Source organism: Mizuhopecten yessoensis, unplaced genomic scaffold (genome assembly GCF_002113885.1).
Source record: "Mizuhopecten yessoensis strain PY_sf001 unplaced genomic scaffold, ASM211388v2 scaffold9639, whole genome shotgun sequence".
Classification (NCBI taxonomy): domain Eukaryota; kingdom Metazoa; phylum Mollusca; class Bivalvia; order Pectinida; family Pectinidae; genus Mizuhopecten; species Mizuhopecten yessoensis.
The window spans coordinates 189,698-212,180 of record NW_018408148.1 but is presented as its reverse complement, the minus strand read 5'-3'; the positions used below and the strand labels follow the sequence as shown (position 1 = coordinate 212,180).

The following is a 22,483-nucleotide window of genomic DNA, read 5'->3' as shown; positions in this document are numbered from 1 at the left end:
GAAGATCTCAATTCCCTCAAAGTTTAAATGATATATGGTTAAAAGACCTGCATACTACCACTGGTACATATAACTTAATGATAGTATCACATTGCACAAATCAATGTAAAAGAAATGTACATTGTATATGTACAAAACTACGATAACAAAATTATCAATAAACAAAAAGCAAGCTATGTTTTTTACAACAACAACAAAAAATCAATATATATATAACAAAGTATAAATTTGACAATCATTCTTTCACTAAAGCATGTAGATTTCAGCACAAATCATAATATATAGAAACTGTTTTCGGCAAATCCTGTTTAAACCTAAGCTGCAATCAACACAGATGTGTTAAAGAGCCATATCTAGTTGGCTGCATGTTCACGACAATCTCCGACAATCTGACAAACACAAACACAGTGCAGCATGCATGGTTAGGAGTGTAGCATGCTGACAGTGGACATGTGGTGCGAGGAAGGTTGTACAGCTTGTAACACACCTTCAGAAGTTGTGCTTCACACAGGATCTTGGAGTTCAAAACACAAATCTCCATGGAAGGACTCCACACGGAAACCAGGGACTAATACTACTACAGGAAAACACTTGGAACAACCACACTTCACACAGAGTGTGGAAGCACGGAGCACACAGCTTTAGAAGTTCAAACATGTAGTGAAATCTAATATACTACAAGGGAACACACTTGAAGCAGTGGCACTTGATCCACACACTTTTGGAAGTGGTACTTCACACAGGGAGAGAAGTGGTAACACACTCTACACACACACACACACACACACACACACAACGACATAACACAGAGGAGTGCTTCTAAAGTCCATACACACACAGACTCATAAACGTGACTTAGAATTTCATTGAAGCGTTGTTCATTAGATTGCAATTTCCTCCCATTGAAACATAACCCAGAAAAGTCGGAAAGAGTTTATCTGATCTTGATTTTAAATGTATCCAGCCCATGGTAGCAACATATAGGGGACTACGTTAGAAAACCACTACTTCACACAGAAAAAAACAAAAACAACTACAAACATCTACACGGAAGATTTAAGACACAATATAGAAGCGACTAGACCAGAGGACAACAGACAACACTTAGTTAGATGACTAGTGTAGGTATTTGTGTGGGAAAATCACTCACTTCTCCATGCGCTCACATAAAATAGTTCGACCGCTGTAACCTCACACATCACGAAACAAATAGTTCCTCTCCTGTACTGTCACGCAATACATAAACATACGCACCGAAATCTGACTTTCACCGTTTTATCGTTATTTATCAATACGTTTTTATTAACTTTCTAGCAAGAATATTGATCTGAAACATTAATTATTAAAATAGTAATAACATAATATTTATTTAAAAAATTTCCCCACCCATTAAACGTCAAAATTTTTCAAACTTACATTCAAATTTTTTTCAATTCTCTCATTTCACTGGACATACATCAGTGCAGGATGGGTACACGTCATATCACACAAAAGTTCAAAGGTCATCAATACACAAATTTAACTCAAGAATGTGAAAGTAAAGATGCGATAAAGACTTACCGGTAAGCTTCAGTACAGCAGTGGTCATGGCAGTGCCAAATTCGTTCACTGCCTGGCAACTGTATTCACCCTCGTCCTCTTTGAATGATTCCTCGATGGTGAGAGTGCAGGTACCGTCCTGTCGGTACTCCGTAATATAGGTTTCCGAATCCTCGATTTTCTCACCGTCCAAAAGCCATGTGACCTTTGGCCTTGGAATACCGATAACAATGCAGATAAATTTGACCGATGCACTCTCGGTAACGGTAATGTTACTGAGCTCGGTCGTGAATCGCGGTGCTTCCCCTGTGGGTTTCGTAGGTGTAGCCTCTTCCTCAATTACTTCTTCCACCACATCGGGTGCTGTCTCCACGACAGGAACTTCCTCCTTGGGCAGTAGCAGTTCCTTGACGGTAACCTCTTCAGGCATGACCTCTTCTGGCTGAGTCTCCAGTCCAATCTCCATCCTCGTCTCTGTGGTAACCACCTCAGAGACTTCCTGAACTGCCGCCGTCAGAGGAACATCCTGCTGTTCAGGAAGGGCTACTATAGACTCTGTTGTGACCTCCTCGGGAGTGGCCTTCGCCTTCTCCCGTGTCACAAACTCGAAAGAAACTTCCTCCGTCTCCGTGGGACTTATGCCACCCACGGCAATCTCCAGGGAGGTGGCCTCCGTGGTTTCTGGAGCCACCGTCTCCTGGATAGTAGGTAGACCCTCCACAGTCTCCACGGTCTCCTCGGTAACGGGAATGACCTTCTCCTCCTCCTCGTCAACATGAGGGGCCATTTCTGAGAAATAAAATGTACATATACATGAACAGAAAGACCTAAATCATTTTTGTCACCAAAGCATTCTGAAGCATAGAAAAATTGGAGGAAAATTCATAATAAAAACCTTTTCCTATCTTGACAGATACCTGTGCACTGTGCAGTGCTGATCCTGTGCCTGACATATCAAAGTAAAAAGAATATATAATAATAATATGTATCAATAATAAGAAGTATTCTTCACAAGATATCTATGAAATATACGATGATTATAATGAAAGGTATACTTTTTATGATGACATCCAGCATTGAAAACTCTAAAACAAAATTTGTTTTCAAAAAAGAAATTCTGAATGAAGCATATTGTCCTTGGTCTTTCATCCTGAACATGATTCTGTTAATAATTCAAATTCTACTTCGCGGCATCAAGACTGAAACGTAAAATATATCAAGGAGCTTTTTTCTACAGGAATCGTGGAAATTCTGTAATCGTTGTTAAGTGATCTAATTATGATATCGGAAAGATGATGGTATGAGTAATGGAATGCTTTTTCGATGGAAGCTTGGTGGTGATTATTCCGCTGTCAAGTAGGTGTAATGGAGATCCCGGTATAACGGATGTTTCGTGCCGATGGTGAAACGGTTCTTCCATCTCCTCCAGAAACATCTTGTTGTACGTTCGTCTTCCGATCTTGTTTGATGTGTTTTTTATCTGGTATATATTCTAGTGTGATGAAATATGCTGTGATATCTTAGTGTCACAATTTGAGATTTAATAGCCGGTAAAAATGATATGTATTTTTGTGAAAAAATTGTATCTGTTCAAAATATTTCAGAAATTCAGATTATTTTCTTTTTCTTATTCATATTGTGACATTTGAGGATTTATTATTCGGTTATACAGAAAATTCAGATTTTGTTTTAATTTAGGTGTAAAATAAAAATAAATCAAATTCATATATGACATTTAAGGCCTCAACTCTCTCATTAAAATAACATTATTGTATATTAGTATATGGAGCAGAGTAAAATTACAAAATATATATACAGATCCATATCTATATCTATTATTCAAATTTATTGATTTATCCTCAGATATACTGTTTACAATAAATACAGAATATGATTAAATAATTTTTCTCCCCATTTGCACTATCTTCATCTCCGTCAATAATGACTACTGTGTAACTTTCTTAAATAAAACAGTATTTCTTTGACAAGTTTGAGGAATGAAGCCTTCATGATCTTACTGACAATGCTAGAGTTTGATTCTGTGGACTTAATTAAAATGTAATTTATAAAGGAGATTTCTGAATTGAATAAAAAATGAGAACAATCTTTTTTAACTGAAACTGTCAGTTTAGCATGAGAAATACTTAAGGTTAATGAGTTTTACTAGGTTGAGAAGGGATTTGTTTTTCCTGAAGTCAGATTATCAAATTGTCTCGCCCTACATGGATACACCATTGAAGGGAAGCCACAGATCACGCCCTGTACTTGTATTTTCCTGTCAGATGTTCCAAAAGATCGGCACAGTAACATTTATTAACGAACAGACTAATCAACCTTTCCTGTCTTTAAAATCTTCCGAGGCTAGGTTCAAGAAAATCATAAATCGAAAAGAAAAAAAAATCTATGTTATATGTTCTGTCATTATGGTAATATTTTATTGTAATGCTGATTTTTTTTTTTTTTTTTTTTCAGAGCCAGTGTTGATGCATTGTGTAAACTAAGATAACTCCTCTTCTTTCTTCACGGAAACAGCAGTTCACACCTTACGCCAATCAATTCGAAACCAATGCTAGCTTCCAATTTTCCCTTGTTTTCAAATTTCAATGGCTATCTGAGATGAAATTCTCAGAATATGACTAAGCCCATGTTTATCCCATAGATTGACAATTCTTTGAAAAACTTTTTATTTTTATTTTTTTATTTTTTAAAAAGAAATTTAATTAGTAAGAATTACCTAAGGTAGAACAACAATTATCAAATTAATAGTATTGATAAAGTATTCAAAGACAAATAAATATATAAAAATAAATTAGAAAAAGTTTTTCTTCAAGATGAATTAGTTTCATTATCAATTACATTGAAAGAATGCAGATTTCAAATTCATTGGTAAGTTAGGAGTTGTCTCCCCTCATCTTCTGTTTCTTCATTTCTTCAGGGTCCATAAATGCTCCTCCATTCGGTAATAATATTTCTCTCTCAGTCAGTCAAAGTAACCAGTATATCCGTAGATGAGGAAAGACCTTACCATTAGAACTCAGTCATACCACACACAGAAAATTTGATATATTAAAAGATATCTGAATTAATCAAATTTCATGAAATTCAGAAATGTTAATTTCAAATAATGGACAAATTTTCATTTGATCAATATTCTTTTTGAAGTGTTATCTTAATTTAAGGAATTATAGAACTGAATAAACATTTTCTTTAGTTACAGATATGATTTTTCTAGAATTTTATTAATGAAAGGGTAGAATGTTTGAGTGGACCCCTTGACCATTTCGGCTTGATTTTTAAACTTGACGGATAAGTTGCTATAGTGATTTTGTGGTATCATGGGTACACATCCATGTTGCCTAGCAACAAGGACTAATGGCAGTTGACTTTCAGTCATCTTGTGATAGAACTGGAAACTGTCTTGTATCAAAGGTCGTCAGAGGTCATCATACGAATGCTTATCTCTGCTCTGCTGAATACACAAACCTCAATTAAAAAGACCATTAAGGAATTATAATTATGGTCCTTGAGTTTTTGTTTGAAAAAAATCTGCAAATTTGATGATTTATTCTATGTAATTTTGAAAATGTTCTTTTTGAAAACATTTCTGTACGATTATGTGAAATTTGCCTGTCTGATTGGATAGCTCCTACCTTGCACTGCAGGTTGTCACGGTGACAAGTGTCAAATTTAGACCCACTTGTGATTGGATGATGATTATCCAGAGGCATGCAGAAAATGGCGGCAGCTTGTTTGGAAGGGGAGGCAATCCATGCTAAAAATAAACTACATTTACATGCACAAAAAACAACAAATCATTCGTGAGATATGAAATTAAACCTGCATGGCTGTAGTTAATGTTACAAGATTAAACGATAAACCCAAAATATCATCTCTATTACCAAATCTATTGTCTAAATTAATTAAAAAAGTACCAAGTTGGTAATTTTCATTTCCGTGTTGTTGTCTTTTTTAGTACATACTATCAAATGCTTCTTCCCCCAATGATCTGGATGTTATTTTGATAAAATTTGGGTTTATCTGAAAAAATTAACTGCCATCCATAACTTGAATGTGTTTTATTATCAAAGCTGATCGTTTTCTTAGTATCATTATAATTGAAAAATGTGAGATTTTTCGCTTAATGTAAGCTACTTTCAACAAATGTTAATAATAAGGAAGTTATTAAAACAAATTTTAGTTATGGATGTACAGATATTTTCTAGGTTGATTTGTTAGATTTAATGTTTTGTTTTCTTCCTTTATTCATGAAGTGACAAGATTCAGTCATCGATTGAACTAAAAGTTTAGATCATCATTGGTAATGAATTTGAAAAAAAATATTTTTAAAAAATAATGAATTTTGAATATTTGTTTCCTGAAAATTTTATTTCAAGAAATGTTTCAATCATTGTTAAATATAGCGTGCTTTTTTTTCAAATTTGAAGACAAATATGAAATAAAACTTGAATGTATATGATTAGTTTATATTTTTAAAACAAACTGAAATACATGGAAATAAAGAAAATAAGTATACTTGGCATCTGAAAATTTAAAGAGAAAAGTTTTTAATTTACTAGCTGTATATAACAATTAAAAAAAAAAGTGAAGGAATTATGACAATGTTAAACATAGATTTCCAGTATATGTTGACCTTTATTATTTTTCCTAGAAAAACAAATATAAATAAAATTTAGCATTTTACAACAATAGTTAATACAATGACAACACAAAGGATGTTTACAAACACAACATAAACATCACAACAATACAATGGCTAAAACATCCAGAAACATTACGTTTCCGTAGCAGCAAGCAGGTGAGCGTAATCTACATCAAAACGTTTCTTTGATCTATTTGGTTGCTATTTATTACAACGATGATTTTTTTTGAACAAAATATGTATGAAAACATTAAACACAACAACAAACTACTTTTTCATCAACTGTTCGTTAAAAAAATAAAAATAAAAAAAAAATATTTTAGAAAATCAAATGGGGAGAATTAGAATATTGTACAATACTTAAGATAGACTAAATTACAAAAAAATTACTTTTTCTGTCAGGAAGGAAGTGCTGATGTTATACTCATTTGGTGATGTGAAAAAATTGTTACCACATTCTTACTATAAATAGCCATGCAAATGATCTCAAATTAAGCATGTTTCCATAGCAACATGCATAAATGAATACAATGGACACCGTAATATGAATATTCATATTTTATTTGGTCCTTCATAAAAATCAAGATCTTTTCAAAATAGTTTTTATGTTCTAATACTCATTTCGTTCTCATACAGATATAGTCATACATCTAAGTCAGGTAGATATATAAACTAATTTCTGGTAACCATGGGAACAAGTCCCTTTAAATTATCACATTCATATTGTAATATAGCTCCGCCCACCTGCTGCAGATACAAAGGCAATCCATAACAGCCACTATTCAAAACATCATTAAAAAAAATCACTACTTATCTGAAAGGCTAAGGAAATATACCAAGATTTGGTAAGGGCAGAAAACGTGTGCGTATAAAGATAAACTCATCCACCCCTGAAAATACATTTGGACTCTTCCAATTCAAAGTATGGAATAGTTCATTATGACATTTCAGGGGTGAGTAAGTTAAGAGGTCATTGTGAAAATATCCCTGAGATATTATCTAAATAAAAGGATAAAAAATAGTCTTGTAAAATGACAACATGACGGGAAAAATTATTGAAAATAATATCCAATATCTGAACACTAAATATAGCTTTAACAAAATATTGGGTTCAAATAATATTAGAACCAAAATCAAATATTTCAGAACATTTGAAAATATTTATTTTATATCCTTTACTTCAAAATATAATATTTTCAGATTGAAAAGTGCTGCAATATTTACAGAACATAGGATTTGAAGTTTATTTTTGAATAGTGGCTGCTTACAGTACAAGTGACAAAACAAAACGTGAAACTGAAAATAAAATCAAACCAAAGCTTTCATGTTCAAAGAAACTAAAAGTAAACAAAAGAATAAAACCAACAGGTGAAATAAAGATTTAAAAGACTAAATTATGTATCATGTGACCATGCAAATGGCCGTCAAATTCAGTGAAAGCGAAATTAAGTGAAACTACACGAACCACTGACAAAGTCTAGCGTCTGGCTGTTAACATTAGAATCCAGCAATAACATGAAGCAGTGATAAAGCACGAGGTCATTTCTAAATAAACTATTATGTACATGGCAGGCGTTGATTACTGAAACCAGTGGAAATTGGTTTTTGTTTTTGTGTCAAGTCTGATCAATGAAAATCTGTTTTACAGACAAAGGATAAAATCTTACCGATTGGAACCAGTTTTACAATCAAATGTAAAATCTGACCAGTGAAGACCAGTTTTACATCAAATGTAAAATATGACCAATGAAAACCAGTTTTACAATTAAATGTAAAATCTGACCAGTTTTACAACAAGGTATAACAAAAAATTACACCAATGCACTTAAGTTTTACTGCCAGAGGCAAAATATGAGGCAAGACCAAAAACACTGGTTGAACTGAAATATCCAGGTAAGCAGTTTGAGTGCCAAAGTTAATAAAAATATTGCCATTATGAAGTTCTGCATGCTATCATCATCCAGACTCAATGTTTCCCAACCTAGTGAGGACACTGTTTCCGATTCCTGTTGCTTTGACAGCCTATGTTCATTTTCTTCCTTGACTCCTGTAGAGGAAGATCCTGGTTCACATGTAACAGCTAACAACGGCTCTACCGAGACACGGCCAGAAATAATTGAGAAAGAAATAATAAAGAAAATAATAATATAGAAAAAAGTACAATATATTAATTTTTATAAATTTGAAATATTTTCAAAAGGAAAGTAATAAAATAAAGGTATGATTTAATCAAATAAAATTTCAGTTAATTTGATGTTCTTTTTTTTCTCTCAAAAATTAATAAAGAAAATTTAACAAATTTATTTACCAATAAATAACAAAACATAAAAAATAAATACACATATTCAAAAGCAATGTCATTTGCAGAGCAAATAATGCAAGAAAACAAATCAATGACTTCTTTTCTAAAACCATTTTTGCCCATTTGTCGTTTTTTTTTTAAACAAAACTAACACTGCCATGTATGAACCAAGTTATCTCCCTTCATTATCAGACTCTAGTTGTCGGTAGTTTCACTTCATTTCATAAGTTAAATAATCCAAAATTCAAATAATACCTCGACTGCATTTTTTGCCAAAGCAAATCAATAACTATCAACAAGATTATAAGAAATAGTCTGCCATTTCATTAAACATAAATATATATTTTTAAAATTGGTATTGCACATTTTACCGTCACTCTGTCACAGCCTTGCCCACAGTCCTCTATGAAACTATCAAACTCACATTTCTTTCATTGATTTCTTTAGTTAATTTTTTCTTATTTGTTTTTGTTTTTTCCCTTTTTTCTTTCTGTTATTTTCATGAAAAGATGCTGATTTTCTACTTTCTACTGAACAAGACATGAACATACATATCGCATGGCTTACCATTATAGGTTGTGCAAAATAGTATCATACTGTCGAAAGCCACAACCTCTTTCTCAATTCTCCCTAGTAAACCAATGAATATGACATATTAGTTTAAAATTTGGGGGAACATTTTTGAATTCAACTTTGTATGAAAGCATGTGTTAGGATTTCGACATAAACAACTTTCCTCTTGAAGACAAAAAGGGTGTTTCATCTTGCTATACAAATCTGAAAGTTTTGCAGTGACAAACGTTTCTGATTTTCAATGCATGAATAGCATATAGTGGGTTAGCTCGGACAAGGTTTAATAAATCATTTCATCATCAACGATAACAGGTCAACAGTCAGCTAAAATAAAATAACACCTCCAGGAGGCGTCGCGGAATGAATGTGTCAACAAAGTTTTGAGTCTAGTCAGACTGAATGAGTTCGATGTGCCTGTCGAACTGTGATATCCCAGGGTTCATCAGGCCGCTTGATGATCATGTGATCAGTCAATTGATCTTTCAGAAGTTCCGTGGATTTTTCGGATGATTGTGCGGTGATTTGGGTATGGCCCTTTCGCTTTTTCCAGTGAATCTCCATTTCGATTTCGATTTCGTAGTTTTCCTCATGCAAAGTGACACACTCAGCAGCATTCACATAGTCTGAACAAAGATATTTGATGTGAGTGGTGGAGGTCACGACAAAGGTGATACAACCTACATAAGATCCTGTACCCATTTCAGAAAATAAACCCTAGCACCTACGTCCTTACCTATGCCCACCTACACCTACCTTGACTAACCTACCCTAAGCCTTCCTTACACCTACAGTCCTAAGATAAAATGTCGATATAATGAATCCTAGCATTTTTTAGTTGTCATTGACAACCAAAGTGCAGCTCCATGGCAACCAAAGATTTTATTTTTTAGAAATAGAAAACATATTTGTTCTGCAATGACATTGAGTTCATTAAAGTATTGATTTTGTTCAAAGATGTGTATTATATATACACAGGTATATAGGTTTACAATATGCAGGTAATTGTATATATTTGGATACTGCTAATCATGCATATTCCATCTAACATCTACATACTCAAATTTTACTAAATATCTGCTATCTTCTACTTCCCAGACTCATAACAATTTTTATAATTTATATAAATATATATGATGAGATTATGAAAACCCAATAAAAACGTAAATATTTATGATAAACAAATACTAATATAAGAATCTATGCTAAAATATGAATTATTTAATATATATATTTATATATATATATGTATTAATCTATATAATAAATATATAAAGAGATATCTTATGAATATGCATTTTACTTTCATTAGTATCTGTTTAATGAATATTCATGATGATGATAAATATATTATGTGCAGAAGAAAAATATAGATTTTATCGTTGTGATACTAAGCTACACTACTAAATCTAAAAATTATTTAAAAGGATTTTAGAAAATTACGAATAAAACGCCACCAGATACAATTGTATATTGATGTGAATAAGTGCGACATTTACATGTGTCAGACTTGGCCATGAACAAACCCAGACGAATGATCTGATTGGTCGACAATGTAATGGAGGATTTGATTAGTCAAAAGGATGGTTAAATGTTTATCAGTTTAAAATCATTTTCAATTGACCAATTAAGGTAAAAATGTATTAGGAGTTAGCTTCAAATCAACGTAATATTATGTCATGGGGTAAAAATTAAAAAGCAAAGGAAAAATGGCAATTAATAAAAGGGTTAATCAATAACGAGTTATGGGGGCAAACTAAAAATGAAAAATGAGGCGTATTAAATTGATAAAATAAATATTGTGATTGAAATAAAAAGAAATGATAATGAGTCTAAAATCAGATTAAAATGAAAAAATAATACACTTGAAAATAAAAATAAATAGAAATATTTAGGAAAAATAAGAGCATCGTATAGATAGCAGATATACAAAGGCTAAAATTACATCACAAAGCAACGATATCCGCAGCAAAACAACAACTTTCACACAAAGCTATGTTTACAATAGCATTGGACTGTTATACATCAGTATAGGTGATAAGAAACCACATTGTCAACAATACGTCGATATCAAAACCACTGAGCCATAAAAAACTGGACACAAGTATGACATTTTGCCATATTTGGTCATGTAAGTTAACGATTGAACTCATGCTGTGTAAACAACATCCATGCCATGCGTCATAATTGAAGAGAAAACAACTTCAAATATTTGCAATGAAACAATTTTATTGTTGTATAACAGCATCGAGTATACAGGTAAACGACTCAGCTACAGGTGCAAAATGTTCAAAGTGACCACTCTGCGCCTCAGTGACCACAGTGGTCTTTCCCAATGTTTTGGACCTGACCAAGTCGGACAGGAGAGACGAGAGCATCGTAAATACCTTATATTGTGTGACAATGTGGTTTTTAAAAAAAAAAAAAAAAATTAAAAAAAAAATATTTGAAAAAACGCTTCCAAAAATTTATTTAAAAAAAAAAAAAAACTTACAAGAAAAAATTTGTAAACCCCCTTCCCAAAAATTTTTTAAAAAAAAAAAAAAATCTCCCTCAATTTTACAACCTTTGATGATGAAAAATTGTGAACAAATTTTGAATGAAATGAAAGTTTGAGAAACGTGTTCATTTCTAAACGTAAGAGTTAGTTTGTCAGTTATCTATCTATCTACAGACATAGATATCATAGCTACAGTTCTACCGTATTTATAAAATACAACTGAACTATCAAAGTACCTAGAAGTATATATACAATTTTTTGTATACATATATACAAATTAACACAGCAATGCTTTGATAATTTCTTTTTTAAAAATATCCTGTATTTTGAAAAAACAATAAAAAAATTATGACATATTTTGAAAAGATAGAGATTTTTCCATTTTTTTCTGATGGAAATACAGCCGCCAATTTTTTTACATATAAAAATTTCATATGAGTTACTTTGAAAACTTTGAAATTCCCTAATGAATCTGTTATCAGAAAAACATTCAGTTTTGTCAGAATACTGTGAACATTATTGTTCGGAAAGAAGATACCAGCCATACAGTTGAAATTTAACAGCTGACGGCGAGCCGACATTACAATGATCAGCTAATGATGCAGACTACAGCTACAGCTACTAACAGTACATTATAGTTACTATAGCAACCGATTAGCAAATAAAATATCAAAAGCACTGCACTTCAAATTCAAGCATCCCACTGACCAACATCACTGTCAAAATCTGAGTCTGGGGCACGTTTCAAAATCTCACTCAAAATGGGGAGGAGAGGAAGAGGGCCTCATACATTTGGAAAGGGAAAGGAACTGGCCCAGAACTCTTCCATAAGGAAATTTCCCCATTTTCCCTCACTCTATTTTATGTAACATCAACAATTTTGTTACATGTATAATTGTGCATTTTCCCCTAATAATTAATAGGTTAATAGGGGTTTTCTTTTTTCTATTTTTCTTTTTTTCTTTTTTTTTCTTTTTTTTTCATAATGAAATCTGTCACCTGTAATATACATGTTTTACCATTCAACCAAACCATCCTTCCCTCTAGCTCCTCACAAGCCTCCCTCTAGCTCCTCACAAGCCTGCCTCTAGCTCCTCACAAGCCTCCCTCTAGCTCCTCACAAGCCTCCCTCCCCCTTATTGCCCCAGGATTATGCTACTAGGTCAGTCAAGGGATGGAATTAGAAGCACACTAAATATTCAGACCATTAATTTTAGAGCAACAGGCACCATTACCAATGATTTCAGAGTTACCTGCCCTTGAAATATTTAATGTCAAACCATTCCTACCAGAAGTATTTTTTTTCTTTTTTTTTTCTTTTTTTTTTTGCAAAACAAAAAACCCTCTTTTAAAACTTGTTTGTAAAACTTTAAAATAGATAGAAATTTTAATAAACAAAACGATTCAAAAGGGCAGGTAACTCTGGACTAAAAATGTATAATTCTCCTTGCACCATCATTTTGATGAGAATGTACATACTCAACAAATTTCTTATTCACACAAACTGGTAATCTACAGCTCAGCTGAGAGAGAAAAACATAAATTTAGCAAATTTAAGCATGAAAAAAAAATTCCTTCAACTCTTCAGAATTTTAAGTAAAAGAAATTTCCAAAGAATTGCTTCAGATGAAGGAGGGTAAATTCTTTGGACTTTCTTAGACTTGATATCATTTCAGAATGAGGCCATTTGTTTTGTTCATTAATTCAGTCTCTAATGATATAAATTTTGGTATCAACAGACGGGCTGGGTCTGATGAATACGAGTGTTTAATTCTCTCTCAACTGATGAATTTTCACTATGGCCAAGCCTGACAAGAGAGGATAGACACAAGACTAAAGAGGTTTCCATGGCAACAAGAGAGGTTAAGAGAGTTCCCATGACAACGAGAGAAGTGATGTCCATGGTAACAGATCGCCATGCGTCTATGAGATGATTCTTACTTTCCACGAAAATCTCAATAGTTGTAGTGGCAACGCCGTGCTGGTTGGTCGCCTCACACTTGTAAATGGCTTCGTCGTCCAGGTATATGTGTTGTATAGTAAGGCGACAAACTCCTTTGTGGTACTCTGTCACGTAGTGTTCGTCAGGACGTAGCTCTTCATCATCCTGAGAAACAGACAATACAAAATAGGTGTTAAAATACTTGCAGCAGAATTGATACAGCTCGAATTTAATGCTGACTTTTACGTTCTGAAAATTGCCTGATGGAAATTCGACAGTGCTGATCTGGGAAAAAATGTCTACAATCCATACTTGTTATTCAAAGTAAAGGATCATGTCCAATTCCAAAATGTATAGTGTTTCAGCGAATTGTGGGAGGACCCAACGTTAGAATTTGGTATGTTCTCACATTTTGAGGGGATGTATTTCTGGGTAAAAGACACTATTTATCTAACTAAGACTCTTTGGAGGCCATCAGTGTTGCCCCCCTTACCTGGAACCACATGACCTCGGGAGTGGGCGTGCCGGTCACTACGCACTCGACCGTAACCGTGGAGCCTTCGTGTACATTGACTTGTCGCTGGAGGGTCTGTATGAAACGGGGAGCTTCCGTAACCCCCTCTTCAACTTTAGGGGCCGTGCTTTCCTCTGTAATCACAGCTTGTGCAACAGTTTCTGTGGGCGACACAGGACAGAATTATCATAAGATAAACTATAAGCTCTTTATTTCCATTCTAAATAAATGTTAAGACATGCATTCCGACACAGAAAATGACAATACAATCAAAGTCTGCCTGAAATTAAGCAGTATTCAACACAGTGTAATTTTAGATGCAGTGTAATTTTAACAAAGAGGCATCTTATTATTTCATTTGTGCCCCATTTTATTTTCAACTTAAATGAAAGAGCAAATTCTGGGCAAAAATTATCATACATGTAGTTACCAGTATTCATAAGTCTAAACGGCAAAGTCGGCAGGGTGAACAATCAAATAATAACATTCTTAACTTCTAGTTGTCAGCCCCCTGGTTTTTTTTCGAAACTGTAGAAAATCTCTAAATTGGTTGGTAAATCACAAACGCACATGTCAACGTTAACAATTCATTCTGAAATGTAAATTAATTTGATTCTACGACCAACATTTGGTAGGTCCTCTGACACCGCACATTAGTCTTTGCTGAACAAAGTTACTACTTCATTCACCCCTACATACTTTAAGTGGACTTTCCCAGTACTTGATTTCGGTAAGGTTCAAATGAGACTTCTAGGGGTAAATGGGTTAAGTTATAAAACCTAAAAAATAAAACTCATTAAACTTTCTGTGACTTACCTTGTGTTTCAGTCTTGACCTGTATTTCAACGGTAGATACCTCTTCAACAGTTTGGGCTTCGATGACCTTTTCACTGACCTCAAATCCCATGGTAACGACCTGTTGCTGGCTGACCTCTATGGTTTTTTGCACAGTTTTTGCAGGTTTCTTCTCTTCCAAGGCTGGAGGCAAGCACACAGATCTCAAGTGAGTATGGATAATATATTTTACATTTACAAAAGGTTATCTTCCAATGGGTGATTTACCAAAACATTTTTCTCAAATTGTATAATACTGTTTAAAGTGGAACCTTGTTATCATTTACAAGAATAGTGTAGTTCAGATCTTTGATTCCACTTATCTCTTAATTTTTATTTTTTTAATTTAATTTTTACAAAAATTAAGTAAAATCCTTTTATTGATATGAACATTTTGATACTTTTACAATTCAAATTGAAACAATTCCTTTTCCATGAACAAATCTCAGAAGCTTTGTAAACTATTTGATCAATCTCAGAAGCTTTGTAAACTATTTGATCAGATAACATCAGATTATATCTAATATTGAAACATTTATTCTGAAATAAATTTTCAGTTAAACAGCGTCATGTAAAATATGCATGCACATGTTCAATGGGAATAAAAGGAAGCTTTTTTGCAGAGGTCTTGATGGAGGCAACACACTCAAGGGAACTTTTTTCAAGGACATAAATGTCTTTGAATCCAAATGGCACAAAAACAAGACAACACAAAATAATAAATTATCTGAAGCATGAGTGACTACACCCAGGCTCATAATCCAAATGAGTAGACATTGACCTTGACAGAGTAAACAACAACAAAATCTATAGAAAAGCTAACACCCAATTTCACAATGTTACGACAATACGATCTAATCTAAGATTAATAACTGAGTTACACACATAGTATTCTGTAACTAATAAAATAAAAAAAGGAAACATACTATACACTACATTTTCTACATAAACAACATCAAGTAAAACATACTACCTACCGCTACCGGGTATTAAACTTACATTCTTCGGTGATTTCCTCTGGAGTTTCCTCTGGAGTTTCCTCGGATGGGACAATCTCCATAGTGGCTGTTTGTGTGGTTTCCTCAGTGGGTTTCTCTGTGGCTGTGACAGGAACCTCAGAAATTACTTCTTCTACTGTTAAGTCCTCACTCACAGCTAGATCAACCGATACTTCAGTTTGTACCTGGTCGCTAACACTGACATCAGCCGTCACAACACTCACTTCCATCTTGCTGGGTTTCTCAGTTTCTACCTCAAATTTGTCCTCAGCTTGTTCTTCTGGCTGAAGATCTACTGCGACATCAACTTCAGTCGGCTTAGCCTCCTGAATGGCAACCATTTTAGATGCCTCTGTGATTATTTCGTTAGCAAATTTTTGTGCGATATCTTCAAGTTGGGTCTCGGTTTCGAGAGGGACTTCCTCTACTTCTTTTACTATGGCCACTTCTGAATCTTCGACATCAATTTGTTCCGTGACCTCAGATACAGTTTCTTCGACTGGTTTTGCAGTTTCAACTTCTGGTTGGTCTTCAGAAATTTCTTCAGTTACGATATGTTCAATTTCGGAAACCTCTGTTGGGATAACATCTTCTGCAAATGTTACCACTGAGACTTTAGATTCTTCAATCTCAGATGGTGTCTCTGTCTCGGCTTCTGGTTGGTCTTCCAAGAGCTCTTCCTCAAGTATGTCCTCAGCTTCAGAAACCTCAGATGGGATGGTTTCCTCAGCAAATGTGACTTTGGTAACTTTGGAAACTTCTACTTCCACAGTTGTCTCCTCTGTCACACCTGGCTGGTCTTCCACAGATTCCTCAGTAAGAATAGCTTCTTCCAAAGTGATCTCAGAAGTTTTGGTGTCCTCGACAGCAGGGGTGACGGTAACCTCCTCAGCAACTTCCTCTGGAGTTATTTCGGTACCCACTTCTGGGTTTTCCTCAGCCTGTTCCTCAGGAAGTACATCCTCCTCAGTTTTTACAACAGAAGGAATTTCTTCGTCGATTGTTACAGTTTCTTTGACTTCTGTAACTAAATCCTCTTTTGGTTTTTCCGTCTCCCTTTCCTCGCTTAGTTCTTTGATGTCCTCATCGACAAGAAGTTCATCTGTGGTTTCCACCTCTGATGTGATGGTGTCTTCCACAGAGACTTGTTCAGTAATGGGAATTACAACCTCCTCGATGGAGCTGTCTGTGATAATGTCTGCGGTAGTTTCAGGTGCCTCCTCTGCTGGAATTGTTTCCTCGCCTGGTGCAACCTCAGATGGTTTTGATTCCAATTCAATAGCAACCTCAGTTATGTCAGAAACCTCTGTCTCTATTGTTTCTTCTGTCTCAAATTCTGGTTTCTTTTCTGTAACCTCATCAACTGGAATGTCAGATTCGGTAGCTGCAGTTTCAGAAACCAGTTTCTCTGTGACAGAAGAAACCTCAGACACTGTAGGTGTGACACTCTCAGAAGGTTTCTCTTCCTCAATGTCTTGCGTTGTTTCCACAGCCTCTTCTGCTGAAATAACAGCCTCCTGTGTACTGACATCAGTTGGTTGTTTGTCTTCCATGGTGAGAGACTCAGTGACTTCAGTGACAGTTTCTTCACTTGGTTTTTCTGTTTCTACCTCTACATCAATTTCTGTGACAGTTTCCTGGGTAATTTCGTCAGATTCTGGCCTAGCTTCTGAAGGTTTCGTCTCATCTACAGAGACATGAGTCTCCACTAGTGGAACATCAGACTCTATGGTTGTTTCCTCTTCTGGTGAGGGTTTAATTTCAGGAACCTCCTCTTCAGGTATAAGTTCCTCTGAAATTTCAATGTCTGTAGTTTTGGTAACATCAACTGTTACAGTTTCAGAGACATCTTCTTCTACTTGTTCTGGAATATCCTCAGTCAGTTGGATCTCAAGTTCAGCAATCTCCTCTGGTACTGCAAGATCCTCCTCAGTTTTAGCCTCTGAAGGCTTAACTTCCTCAATGACTACTGTTTGTGTGACTTCTGAGACAACTTCCTCAGAAGGTTGAGTCAAGTCAATATTCAAGGAAATCTGAGAGACATCTTTCTCCGGCTGCAGGAGTTCCTCCTCAGTGACTTCAGACAATTCCACACTTTCTGTTGTCTTTTCTTCAGTAGTTTCTGGTATTTCTACATCCTTGATTTGAGTTGGAACAGTTTCATCTACCAAAACTGTTTCAAGCAGTTCTTTGGTGAATTCCACTGCATATTTTTCAATGGTTTCGACTATAATCTCTGAGGTTTCTACATCCTTCTTCTCTTCATCCTCCTCAGTCATTGAGACATCCTCATCCTCCCTGATGACGAGTTCTTCATAGGAGTCAGTGACGTACTCCTCAGATTTCTCCAGATCAAAGCTGACCTGCTTTTGGACTTTCTCTTGTTCTACAACAGTTATTTCCTCAGCAGTTTCAGTTTCTGGTTTCTCTTGAATAACAATGGTCTCTTTGGTTTCCTCAATGGTTTCTTCCTTTGGTTTCTCAGCCATTTCTTCAAGAACCTCCTCAACTACATCAGTCTGTTCTTCTGTTGTGGTAACTGGGGTTTCAGCAGGTTTCGATTCTTCTACTGATACAGTTTCTGCTGTCTCCTCTAGTGTATCAATAACTGGTTTGACAGTTTCAATCTCTGTGATGTCTTCAGTTGGTGCTTTATCAACATCAATCTCCAGTTTTGAGACCTCCGATTCCTTACTTTCCTCAACAGTGATGGTTTGTCTTACCTCCGTTGTCATTACCTCCTCGGGTTTCTCTGTCTCAACCTCTGGAGTTTCATCCAGTAACTCCTCTGCCTGAAAGGAAACCTCTGTAACCTCACTTCTGCTGGGCTTTTTGATATCAATAACGACAGTTTCCTCGGAATATTCAGAAGATTTTGAATCAGTTGTGTCAATTTGAATTTCAGATATTTCTTGAACAGCTAGTGTTTCCTGGTCTTGTTCCAGTTGGTCAACTTCTGTTGGTTTTTCCTCCAGTATTTCGATGGTTTCTCTGGTCACTTCTGTGACTTCCTCTGTGGGTCTCTGGATTTCCATTTCCATGTCGACTTCAGAGGATATTTCCACAGAAACTACAGCATCTGTTTCTGTAACAACTGTAGGTACTTTCTCATCAAAAACAATGACTTCGCGTGTTTCCTCAATTGTTTCCTCTGATGGTTTCTCGGCCTCCGTCTCTGGTTGAATTTCCTCTGTCTGAGTTTCTTGTATCTGAAGATCGACCTCCGACACTTCTGTAGGTTTGCCTACAGTGATTGTGACAGATTCGCTGGTCTTTTCTGTCTTTTGCTCCGTAGAAACATCAGTCTGGTCCTCAGGTATTTCTTCATGTTGTTCAAAGGTCTGTTCTTCAACTTGTTCCTTAACATCTGTTGGTGTGGTGTCTTCAAGTTTGATTGTTTCGTGAGTTTCCTCCAAAACCTCTACCTTTGGTTGTTCTGTCTCTACAGGGACAACATCAGCAACTTCAGTGGAGAGTGTTTCTTCGAAGATTTCTGTAACATCCGTTATCTTCTGATCATCAACATCAGCCATCTCATCCGTCTCAATGATGATTTCTGAAACAACTTGAGTGACCTCAACTTCCTCAGATTCTGTGATTTCTACAGTGAGAGTTTCTTCAGTTTCTTCGGAAACCTTGGCTGGTTTCTCCTCTTCAACATCTACAGTTTCTACAGTGGTTTCTGTAACATCTGACAGCGATTCTTCGGGTTCTATTTTGACATCAGTGACCTCCTCAGTAACAGGTTTATCAGTGACCTCTTTGACCTCTGTTGTGACCTGGGTAGATTTCACCTCTGGCTTGACCTCCATGACCTCTCTTTCTGTCTCGATGGTCTGAACCTCTGGAGGAGAAGATTCTGTTAATTCTTCAGATTCAACAGGAAGTTCAGTAACAACAATGACCTCTCTTTCTGTCTCGATCGCATCTTCCTTTGGAGCCTCAACCTCAGTTTCTTCAGTGACCTCAGAAATCTCTTTGGTTTCCTTAAAGGTTACCATGGTTTCTGGTTGCTGTGGTTTAATTTCAATCTGTATTTCCTGTTGTTGTGCAGTTGGGATGATGTCAATTGTTTCAGTGAAGTGTTGAGTTTCTGTAACAGTTTCCTCTGAAACATCAGTTACCTGTGTTTCGCCCTTCAGTACTGGTGTTAGCTCTACTTCCACCTCCGTAGTCTGTGGCTTAGAGGCTAGTTCCAGAGTTTCCTTAAACTTTTCTTCAGGTGTAATTTCAACGGGACTTTCGTCCTCTTTGTGAACTATTTCGAGCATTTCTCTGAAGGTAGTTTCTGTAACAGATTCAGGTGCTGCAATTTCAACCTCAACGATGTCCGGCTGTTTATGAACATCCAATGTAATTTCCGACACTTCTGAAGGCACGTTGGGTTTCTCCTCTGGAATAACAGAAACAATTTCTGTGATGGACTCTTCCGTTATTTCAGTTGTGGTTTTGGTGATCTCAGTAGTGGTTTCCTCTGGTGCGATGTCAATTTCCACTTCAGTGACCTGGGGTTTGCTGTCAATCACCTTTTCAGTTCGGACGATGGTCTCCTCACTGATTTCATCAAAATCAACAGGTATAGAGATTTCAGTTTTTTCTGTTTTCTTTTTGATAATAACAGTTTTGACCTCCTCTATCACCTCTTGTTCAACTTGGGTTTCTACAGGTGTAAATTGTAACTCTAGTTCGGATAATTGCGGTTTTGGTGAGACTTCTTTTTCTGTTTTTACAACAACTTCCTCCTCTGGGAATTCTATGATGGGTTCCGTTTTGATTTCAGAAACCTCTGTAGTTGTTTGAGGAATTTCAATGGTGTCTCTGAAAGTGGTCTCCGTGACAACCTCAGGAGCAGTGACTTCAACTTCTTCAACTTCTGGCTGCTTTTCAATAATCTCCAGAGTTATATCAGAAAATTCAGTTTCAGGATTTTCCTCAGGGATAATTGAAATTGTCTCTGTGAAAGTTTCCTCTGTAACTTTGGTGATTTCGGTCACCTCAGTAGTAGTAGTGGTTTTCTCTGGTGCGATGTCAATTTCCACTTCAGTGACCTGGGGTTTGCTGTCAATCACTTTTTCAGTTCGGACGATGGTCTCCTCACTGATTTCATCATCATCAACAGGAACAGAGATTTCAGTTTTTTCTGTTTTCTTTTTGATAATAACAGTTTTGACCTCCTCTATCACCTCTTGTTCAACTGGGGTTTCTACAGGTGTAAATTGTAACTCAAGTTCGGACAATTGCGGTTTTGGTGAGACTTCTTTTTCTGTTTTTACAACAACTTCCTCCTCTGGGAATTCTATGATGGGTTCCGTTTTGATTTCAGAAACCTCTGTAGTTGTTGGAGCAATTTCAATGGTGTCTCTGAAAGTGGTCTCCGTGACAACCTCAGGAGCAGTGACTTCAACTTCTTCAACTTCTGGCTGCTTTTCAATAATCTCCAGAGTTACCTCAGAAAGTTCAGTTTCAGGTTTTTCCTCAGGGATAATAGAAATTGTCTCTGTGAAAGTTTCCTCTGTAACTTTGGTGATTTCGGTCATCTCGGTAGTAGTAACGGTTTCCTCTGGTGCGATGTCAATTTCCACTTCAGTGACCTGGGGTTTGCTGTCAATCACTTTTTCAGTTCGGACGATGGTCTCCTCACTGATTTCATCAACATCAACAGGTACAGAGATTTCAGTTTTTTCTGTTTTCTTTTTGATAATAACAGTTTTGACCTCCTCAATCACCTCTTGTTCAACTGGGGTTTCTACAGGTGTAAATTGTAACTCTAGTTCGGACATTTGTGGTTTTGGTGAGACTTCTTTTACTGTTTTTACAACAACTTCCTCCTCTGGGAATTCTATGATGGGTTCCGTTTTGATTTCAGAAACCTCTGTAGTTGTTGGAGCAATTTCAATGGTGTCTCTGAAAGTGGTCTCCGTGACAACCTCAGGAGCAGTGACTTCAACTTCTTCAACTTCCGGCTGCTTGTCAATAACTTCAAGAGTTATCTCAGAAAGTTCAGTTTCAGGTTTTTCCTCAGGGATAATTGAAATTGTCTCTGTGAAAGTTTCCTCTGTAACTTTGGTGATTTCGGTCACCTCAGTAGTAGTAGTGGTTTTCTCTGGTGCGATGTCAATTTCCACTTCAGTGACCTGGGGTTTGCTGTCAATCACTTTTTCAGTTCGGACGATGGTCTCCTCACTGATTTCATCAACATCAACAGGAACAGAGATTTCAGTTTTTTCTGTTTTCTTTTTGATAATAACAGTTTTGACCTCCTCAATCACCTCTTGTTCCACTGGGGTTTCTACAGGTGTAAATTGTAACTCTAGTTCGGATATTTGTGGTTTTGGTGAGACTTCTTTTTCTGTTGTCACAATCTCTTCCTCTGCAACCTCTGGAAGGTCATCTTTGACTGGAATTGTCAGTTCTGTGACCTCTTGAACTTTCTCCTCGGGCACAGCCTCTTCCTCCTCTAGCTCTTGAATGGTGATCGGTGACTTTGGAACGACTTCCAAAGTTTCCTTGAAGAAAGATTCCTCATCTGTTTCTTGTGCTTCAGAGGAAGGAGCACTTCGAGCTGAAATCGATTCAAAATACACAAACTGTCAATTTTAGACATTCCTAACTCTAAGAAGAATC

The 22,483-nt window shown here is 35.8% G+C and overlaps 1 protein-coding gene across 1 annotated transcript in view; it reads right to left on the bottom strand.

The window, feature by feature from the left end:
• The window catches only part of LOC110458512 (titin-like), a 483,136-nt gene that overhangs the window by 316,619 nt on the left and 144,034 nt on the right, over positions 1 to 22,483 (bottom strand). The window contains exons 98-102 of the mRNA XM_021510245.1: positions 15,861 to 22,421; positions 14,844 to 15,005; positions 14,007 to 14,188; positions 13,513 to 13,678; positions 1,561 to 2,328 (exon numbers count right to left, since the gene is read on the bottom strand). Of these exons, the coding sequence (XP_021365920.1) occupies positions 1,561 to 2,328; positions 13,513 to 13,678; positions 14,007 to 14,188; positions 14,844 to 15,005; positions 15,861 to 22,421 (7,839 nt within the window). The remainder of the gene's footprint in view (positions 1 to 1,560; positions 2,329 to 13,512; positions 13,679 to 14,006; positions 14,189 to 14,843; positions 15,006 to 15,860; positions 22,422 to 22,483) is intronic.